This window comes from Aulonocara stuartgranti (assembly GCF_965226115.1).
Source record: "Aulonocara stuartgranti genome assembly, chromosome: 5".
Classification (NCBI taxonomy): Eukaryota; Metazoa; Chordata; class Actinopteri; order Cichliformes; family Cichlidae; genus Aulonocara; species Aulonocara stuartgranti.
The window spans coordinates 25,345,391-25,354,987 of record NC_138943.1 but is presented as its reverse complement, the minus strand read 5'-3'; the positions used below and the strand labels follow the sequence as shown (position 1 = coordinate 25,354,987).

At 39.6% G+C, this 9,597-nt stretch overlaps 1 protein-coding gene across 1 annotated transcript; it reads right to left on the bottom strand.

Moving 5' to 3' along the window:
* Nucleotides 1-1,707: 1,707 nt before the first annotated feature.
* LOC309707493 (trypsin) lies at nucleotides 1,708-9,597 on the bottom strand (the record flags this gene model as incomplete). Its single annotated transcript, XM_082534867.1, has 5 exons — nucleotides 1,708-2,156; nucleotides 6,076-6,342; nucleotides 6,461-6,602; nucleotides 8,199-8,358; nucleotides 9,456-9,597. The coding sequence occupies 5 exons, from the start codon at nucleotides 9,595-9,597 to the stop codon at nucleotides 1,980-1,982; spliced, it is 888 nt and encodes a 295-aa protein (XP_082390993.1). The 3' UTR covers nucleotides 1,708-1,979.

Here is a 9,597-nt window from a genome sequence, read left to right as displayed (position 1 = left end):
TTGTGCTTAATATAGTATTTCTGCTAAATGTAGTATTTATGCTTAATCATACTATTTCTGCTTTTCATAGTATTTGTGCTTAATATAGTGTTTCTGCTAAATTTAGTATTTCTGATTAATTATAGTTTTTCTACTAAATCATAGTACAGTATTTCTGCTTTTTATGGGATTTGTGCTAAAACAAAGTATTTCTACTAAATGTAGTATTTGTGCTTAATCATACCATTTCTGCTTTTTATAGGATTTGTGCTTAATATAGTATTTCTGCTAAATTATAGTATTTCTGCCAAATTATAATATTTGTGCTAAAACATAGTCTCAATTTAAAATTACAATATTCATAGTTCATCACAGTGTCTCTGGTAAATCACAATATTTCTGCTCTGTTGTACTATTTTTCTAAATCATAGTGTTTCTGTAATGTTTAAGTATTTTTGGCTAAATATATTCTTTCTGTTATCTTATACTATTTCTCCTAAATTCTTGTATTTTTGAGAAGTTATCATGTTTCTGGTAAGTTACAATATTTCTGCTAAATTCTGCTATGCTATTGTATTTCTGCCAAGTATTATGTTTCCTCTAAGATATTGCAGTTCTGCTAAGTTATTCCATTTTAGCAAACTTCTTTTGCTTCTGCAAAGTTTTTACAATTTCTGCAACTTTTCAGCTTTTTCAGCTACTTTTTGCATACAGCTTCAGCTTTAAGCATCCACACTGCATTTTCGCAGGAAATGCAAATTTTTCTAGTTAAATTAGATTTTCAAAAACAAAAAGAAAGAATAAACACTGCAGTAGTTAAAACTCAGATGAACTTCTCTTTCAGGCCTGTTTGGGTGTGGTTTGTTCAAATAAATGACTCCATATATTGTCATCAGATACTGACTCAAATGCTGCCTCAAATCCTTCATTGTTTTTGCTATCTTGCATTTATCAGAGTCACAGTGAGACAGGAAGGCAGGAGGGAAGATTGAGGGAGATGCCACGCAGCAAGGTGTAGAACCAAAGGGTGCTACACGTGGCTCTGAAGTGCGAGCTGTGGGGGAAGGATTTCAAAGTACAGACAGGCACGTGCCTGCTTTTAAACAGAAATGAAATAACAACTTGTTACAATCAAGGTACGCAGAAGAGCATTTCTGAATGCGCAACATATTACAGCGTAGCTGTATCAGTGATTCAGGCTACTGATGGTGATGTAATGGTGTGGGGGATATTTTCTTCGCACAGTTTAAGCCCCTTTTGTACCAGCTGAGCATGATTAAACACCACGGCCTACCTGATTATTGTTGCAGACCACATCCATCCCTTTATGATCACAATGTACTCATCTTCTGATAACTTGTTAAGGCAGAATAACTGGACATGTCACAAAACTCAGATGATCTCACTGTGGTTTCTTGAACGTGATAATGAGTTCTGCGTGGTCAGATGGCCTCCACAGTCACCAGAACTCAGTCCAGTAGAGCACCTTTAAGATGTGCCACGAAAAAATGGGGTCCAAGCAAGTTTTAGCATTTAATGAATTACTAGTTGAGTGTATACCACACGAGAAACTGATTAAAAATAAGTGTTTGTGTTTTTGTTTTGTTTTTAGAAAGTACATGATCAGATCTTTCTATTTATCTTTTTTGTACAAAAGTCAAACTATGACCAAAACTGATTTTTGTCATTCAGCATTCAGACCTGACACAACTCCACACCAGCCCCAGAGTGTTTTATTGGCATCAAAAAACTTTCACAAATCTGTGAGCTCTTATTACATTTACAGTAACTGTAAACGGTGCACATTCTAGTGAATCCTATAATCATAGTAATTATTTCAGAATATCCAGCGTTTAACTATATTCAAAAGGTGATCTGAATTATCACTGCAATGTTTTTCTCAACAGCCACTGCAGCTTCCAACAGAACCACTTCCTATCCATGCTAACTTAAATGTGTTTATGGGAATGTTTCCTTTCAGGCACAAATGGCTGCTTTCATTATCTCCACGGTTTGAAGCAACGCAGGTATGACCCGTAGATGGTTTGATCTATCCACCGGCGGAATCTGGACACGGCCGTGTAGACTCCAGGAAACTTAGCATCACCACAACCATTGCCCCAGGATACAACTCCATAGATCCGTCTGTCACACACCAGCGGTCCACCGGAGTCGCCCTGTAATAAATAACAATAAAACCCTTCTATTAGTTCCCATTTCACAATGTGACTCCTGGAAAAGTTTTTTGTTACCATAGTATTGATGTAAAGCTTCTTTAATTTCCCTGATGTTACATGATACACAAAGTAATACAAAGTGTCTGAACATGGGCGCCTCATAGGAGACTGTTTCAAAAAGCATTTACCGCCCAGGTGGGTCAGATATCCCAGGCATTGAAGGTTACTTGCTGTTGGTCTATTTTAGCTCAAAGAACAACATCAACTGATTCCCAAAATGCATAAATGTGAAAACTTTCTTATAAAAAAAAAAAAACAAGCAACAAAAACCTGAAATCGTGTAAAATGTGGCTATTGCTGTAAAAGGGACATGAAACAATACAGATATAACAGCTCATTTGCACCACTGAGCCCTGCTCCCTAAAACTAAAATAGCTGCAACACTGTCTGTGAAGCTGGATTTAAGAAATAAGTGCTTAAAGTGAAACTTTTAAAAACATGTTTAGTGCATCTTCTGTCAGTACGCGACGTCATGTGCTTGGTTGGTTGCCGCTAAAAGACTTACTTTAGTTTATGTTAGTTAACTAGCAACAGAATCAATAACCCACAGGAAAATAACAACACTAAAACTAAAAATCAGTTTAAGGGGTTCACTTTTGTGCTGCCCCTGGCTGCAACAATGAGTTTTATGTGAAGAAACCGAGGATACACTGTCTACTTTCACTCTGTCTCTTTAGCTGTGGCTGTTTGCTGTTTGGCTAGCTGCACTCAAATGGGAAAATCCACCTGTTAGCCGTAATGTTGAGGTTTGTAGAGCACTTTATAAATAAGAACAGCGAGGAGGAGTGTGAAGTCCAGAAATAAATAATGAGAAAACATGTTTTTATCTTGTGACTTTGGCCTATTGTTTCTTGGCTAATAACCAGGGGTGCACATAAGTGGTCCGCAGGTGCGGAAAATAAAATAAAAGGCGCGCACCAGATAAGAAGTTGCAACGCGCGTTTGCGTACATATAAAAGGCACTGTTTTTTGTCAGCTAGAGATGCACCACATCTCTGTGCGTTCATCATTTGTTTGAAGCAGGGTCGCCTCCTGCAACCACTTTTCCGAGAATACGCACTTCTTTTGTGGTTCGGACTCCTTCTGACATTTCTTTGGAGGTGGAGGAGCACCAAAGTAATTGCTTAAAGGAGCTTGCTTCTTCGACATCTTTAAGAGTTCTAAACAAATGTCTGTCCTCCTCCAGAAAATCTTATGTACGCAAACGCGCGTTGCTACTTTTTATCTGGTGCGCGTCTTTTATTTTGACAGCGAATGCGCACCTGCGGACTACTTATGTGCACCCCTGCTAATAACCCACATGATGTTATGCAGTTGTAGCTCCTGTAAAATTAAGTATAAGAAGGTGAAATTGTTGCCCTTCTTACAGTAAAAATTAGTTTACATGTTCCAATATTTAAATGTGCAGCATTGTGCAATAGTCTTGAGCCACCCATTGCATTTTCATGTTTTTCTTTCAAACATTTTTTCCAAGTTTTTGTTTGGGCATTGGCTGCTTTTTCACTCATTTGGGATGTGTCATTGGTTTTGGTCCCTGGGTTTTCAGTGTTTGTGAGTTCATATTTCCTTTGGATTGTGAGAATGTTTTATGTTTAGGTTTCATGTCTCCTTGGTGACTTCTTCGTTTTTTTAATTACCTTTCCTGCACCCTGTTTGGATTGTGCTTCTTTATTGGAAGAAGTCCTGCATTTAGGCTACCCTCTGGGCTGAGTTTCTGTATTCCTTGTTTAGCCAGTATTCAGTTTCCAGTCTATTCAGTTGTCGTGTTATTTTCAAGTTGTGTTTAGCTCATGTTTTGTATAGACGCTTATGGTGTATAGCCGTGTTATTTGGGTCTGATCTATTCTTTTTTCCACTGATTGTCGAGCCTTCAGTTCTTGTTAGTTTCAGTTTCTGCTGACGTTCCGATTTGCTTTGAGTTAGTTTCTCTTTGTGTTTTTTTGTGTTCCAGTCTCATCTGCTTTTGACCTTTTTCTGTGCTCCCCCGTGTTAAGTTAACCATTGTTTCCCATTCAGATGTGTCTTTCTGTTTTATTTTGGTAACTGTTCTTCTCTTTGTCTGGCGTTGTGTTCACTTCCCCCACCTCATTATTCCTATAGCTTCCAGCTGTGCGTCCTACTTGTTGTGTATCTGCTTATTATCCTGTGTGTGTATATATTGTCTCTACCTCATTTCCTTGCCCCCCTCATCCCTATGAGTGTGTTAATGCCAGACCTGTTTTACAGAGAATCTTTTATTACTGAATGATTCAGTTCATGTTTGTGCCACAGTTTCATGAGAGAACATTTTTTTCTATGAATCATACAAGCTTTAAAGGGGCACCTAAGTCAAGATGTGAATAAGGGTTGTTTCTAACAGACAACTTAGCAAACAACCAATTTATCCTTAGCCAGATAAATTGGTTTTATCTGGCTAAAATGTAAACTTTTTGCAAGAGCTTAATCAGAAAAGGTTTCTGTGGAAGGGTGGCTGTCAAAAAGCCATTTTTAAGGTAAGGGAAGAGGGAGAAAAGACTGAGGAATGCCAGATTATACAAGAACTGGACTGAAAATCAGTGGTGACAGGCCTTATGGGCGATGAATCCAAATTTTGTCTACAGCTATCTTGGCGTCAACATGGTGGAAGCATTGCAGCCAGTGATCTTGTCAAAAGTGATGGAATTATGAACACAGACGTATCATGGGATACCATGTAGACAGCATCTGAATGGCAACAACTGTGTTTTTCAGGATGACAATGATCTCAAACAGCAAAACCATATCTGGATAGAAAAACACCTGAACACCGTCAGTCATTGCATCAGCCTCCCCAGAGCCTGGACCTCAACATTACTGAAGCAGTGTGGGATCATCTCGATAAAGACAAAGGCAGCCAACATCTAACAGGTGCTGTGTTTCAGTAATTCACTGCACCTGTTTCCCATTTTTTTTTAGCAAAATATAAAGAAATAATGGACGGCTTAAGACTTTTGCATAGTACCATATCTCATGTATAATGCACTGCATGTGTGAAATACTCACATGTGGCTTTTAGGATGTAGTGGTGAAGACAAATTCCAACTGGCCAACAAGGTATGGATTTAAACTTGACTGAGTACAGCTGGTCTGCTTTTCCTTTAGAAAAGTTCTTTCTGTTTTTTGTTTTAATACTTATCTTTGAATCATATTATTAAAAATCATTATTATTGCTTGAAAAAAAACCAACACACAAGGACTTTGTCAAACACACAGGTTTTACATAGAGTTTATTTTAAACTAGTCATTCTCTACTTTGCCGAAGGTGAGACATAGCTTACTCACATACCACACGCTGAATTTCGTGTAAATTATTCTTTCACACCAACGACCGGGCTGAAACTCTTTCACGGTGCAAATAACCAAATCATAGGTTATTTTTGCTGCTATGTAAGCGTTTACAGCAAAACTCCAGGTTTTCAGTCGTGTTGCTACTTTAAGGGTTGCTTTTCTATCTCTTATGCGATTATTACAACTGCAGTAATGTTTCAGGACAAACAGGCATGTCTCCTTAATAAAAGCTTGTAGCTCGAACCAACACTGACATGATCAACTGTATCCTTACACTGTCGGGGGAAAGAGGTTTCCAGAACTGTGTTATTGTTTTGCTCTTAAGTGAGATGATAAAAGTAGGCTCAGCTTGTGCTGTGTGATCACCATGGATGGTACCTCTGAGAGTCTATTACTTCAAAATGAGTTTCTTGCCTTTTCAAAACATCAAATGAACATGCTTGGCACAGAGGGCCGCGGCGGTGTCCAACACTCACTTAGCTTGCAGCTGAAACTTTTAAAAACATGTTTTTTTTTCCTGATTAGTGAAAGGTGGTGTCTTTGTTCTTTGTACCTTGCATGCATCTTTGCCTCCAGTGCTGTAGCCAGCGCAGATCATGTTTGCTGTGATGTTTCCATTAAAGGAGTCGCTGCTGTTACACCTTGCAGTTGAGACAATGGGCACTGTGACTGTCCTGAGTGTGACAGGCACCTGGCCTCCTTCCAGACTATTGTAGCCCCACCCAGACACCCGACACACGTGGCCTTCAGCTACACCTGTCCCCTGCCTGGGAAGAGGCGCCAGCGACACGTATTTGTTCAGAACCATGGGAGCCCGCAGCTGGACAGAAAATTGTACAGTTTCCACGTGAACATGTTTTTCTTTTAAAAAAAGAAAGATGTAACAGATTAAACTTTAACAAACCACTGGTAACTTTTCTGCACCGATTCTGTGGCACCTTAATGAGCATGATGTCTGCGTTGTTGGTGCTCCTGTTGTACAGGGGATGGATGACCAAGATGCGGGGCTTAGCGTACTGCTCAGTACCCTCAAAGATGTTTACCTTGTAGTCGCCTGCCACTATCATCATTTGCTCTGCCCTAAAACACAGAAATCCATGTTGCATCACATTTGTTAACAGAGCACTAAAAAGATGTGATCGTGATCTCTTTGAAAGAGGAAACAAAAGAAGCCTTTTCCCACAAATAATATAAGCTTAATTAACTATTTTTTTGTATTTTACTAAATGAATGAAAGACAAAGATAAAGTAAAACGACCTGAATACAAAGTCAAACTCGAAGTGTGCACAGGGCTTGATCGTGACCACCATGAACTGCTTGTCTGCCAGTGAACAATGGCTTACTGTGAGCAGGCGGGGATGGGGACAGTGTGACAGAAATATGGCCAATTTCCTACATCCAGACAAGATCACACTTCACCGTCTTTCTCAGTGATGCGCCAAGGTCAGCTGACTAAATCGCATCTGTGTGCTGTTTGACTTCCCACTGGCCCCCATAGAGGTTGAGTTTGTGTCCTGACGTTACCTACCCACAGCAGAATGAATGTTTGTGTTTAGGCATCTGTTGGGACCATCTGCTCGCAATAGAAAATCATGCCAAGTTAACTCTGAACCACAGTGTACTGAAAAAATGCCAGAGAAATGTTCCCGTCTGTGAAAGTGTTTCAGATTTATGGTGGAAGTGTACATATCCTCATCCTTGATTTGTGGCTGACAATCCATTCTTTTGATCAGCTACATCTGAGTTCACAAAAATGAAGGCTGTAGAGTATAGCCAGCCCACATTTGGAAATGATGCACACAACCTGCAGTGCCTAGTGGACATTCCAGGTTACGTAGATAACCCTCTGATGTATTTACCACCTTCGGTCAAGCAAACTGCACCCTTGGCTCCCATAACCTCTGAGCTTAAAGTTAACATACTTAGTTGCAACTTGTTCTTGCTACAAGTTGCTGAATTTCTTGTACCTTTTGCAGTCCCTTGTTTGCTACGATGCTGTTACTCTCTTACTGTGTGGATGCTCATAAATATTACATCTATGGCCATGCTGGTGGCTCTCTGAGGCTCTCTTCTCTCACAGCGAGAAGGTCCTGCGTTCAAAATCCAAGCTGTGGCATTTCTGTGTGGAGTTCAGGTTACTGTGGCTTCCTCCAACAGTCTAAGACATCCATGGGCTTAAGTTAAATGGTGTTAAACTGGCTTTAGGTGTGAATGTGAGCCTGAATGGTTGTTGTGTCTCTATGTGTTAGCTCAGGAAGATTGGCAACCTGCCTCTCATCCACCCCCCTTCGACCCTTAAGTAGATAAGTGGAAGAAAATCGATGCATGTTTACTATGACGTACTAAGATCCCCTTGTTACCATAGCACTATACCTCTTTGAAACGTCCAGCCACCAACTCTTATGAAATAATAAAACTGAGAGGAAGGCTGTGCTCAATGATATTTGTTACTTTCACATAAGCTTCTTCTTTTTTTTTTTGGAGTTTAGAGGTATGCTACAGTATTTGAGTGCTAAAAGTTTGAACTTAGGAGATCGACCAAGTTATTGCAGTATATGCTGTTGTTTGTAGATTACTCAATTAACTAACTGATAAACCGTAGTTGGATTTTTTTAGACACATGAAACTTTAGAAGTCACAGATTGCTGCTAATGGCAGATCTTGAAGATTCTTACCCGATGTTGCAGTGCGCTGCAGTCAGGACCCAGTACCTGTGAACTAGTGATCCACCACAAAAGTGTTGGCCGCTGGTGCTCTTCAGTGACACGAGGTATTTGATGGAATTTGGTGCAGCGGTGTGACCACCTACTATACGGCTCTGCATGAGCACACGGCCTGTATGGAAACATTAGCAAGCCAAGAAAGGAACATAAGTTGCGCGTGTTCTGTTTAACTTATCTTTGAAAATGAATAGGATATGAGGAAGTGGACTTTGTGAAGATTAGACACAAACGAGACACGGACTAACTCTCAGTATCATCACGCTGAGACATAAATTGCCAAGAGTTTTTCGTAAGTACTAAGATACGTTTCTCAAGATCTTTGATTCTTTCCCCAAAACATTAAAAACACACAAAAAAAATTCAAATAACATTTACAACATTTTCTGACAGTGGCTTAATTATAAAAGGAAACTGTACAATTTGTAAATTTTGAAAGATAGCTACAAAAATGTCAAAACAAGATGCAAAAAAGAGAAATGGACTCCCAGCCACCATCTCCCTCTCCAGACTCTTTTTTTTTGTTAACAAGGTGATGCACTGAAACATCAGCGTACACACCCATCAGAGCCTCTGCGCGGCGGCAACAGAGGATCTGATGACATTAGGTCTTTCACTTGTTACTGCTTCCCTCATTCACAAAAGAAAAAGAACAAATAGATTATATGTTATATATATTTTAGATTGCATAAGACTCATATTACATGTTCCTTCTTTTTTTTTTTCAATTTCATCCACAGTATACTCTGTCTCAGTTGCTCACAGTCCATCTAACATTACTGAACTGAATTTGCTCTCCCTCCTCTGCCTCCCAGATTGCTGCCATCCAATGTTGGTATCAACCTTCAGCACATCCATGCACCCATGTACACTCTACCTTTTATCAGTCCCCCCCCCATCATTAGCAACAAACTATGCACCGTTTTGAGCTGAGTTGAGAGTTTTAAACGATTTCTGTGCTTTAGGTGTGTTTAACTTCTGCCTCCTGAGGAAAATAAAAGTGCTTGCAGAAAGGTTAAATGATAATTTACCATTTAGGGTTTTGCTAAAAGAGTGATTGATTCAATAAATTAGCTTAGGCACACATCTGGGAGAATGGGAGCTAATGTTTTAGTAATGTGGAAAAACTCTGATTGGATATAATATTTTAAATCAAAGAAAGCTTGAATCTTTTGTTAGCAAAACTATAAAAACAAAACATTAGATACTCACTGTGGACTGCCATAAGCTCCAACAGCACACAACATAAACACATAAGCAGGCTCGTCATAGCAGAAGAGGTTTTTGAGCTGTTGCACCATACCAGCTGCTGAACCACTGCAGTGTCCTCTGCTCCTGTCTGCAGCCTGGTCAT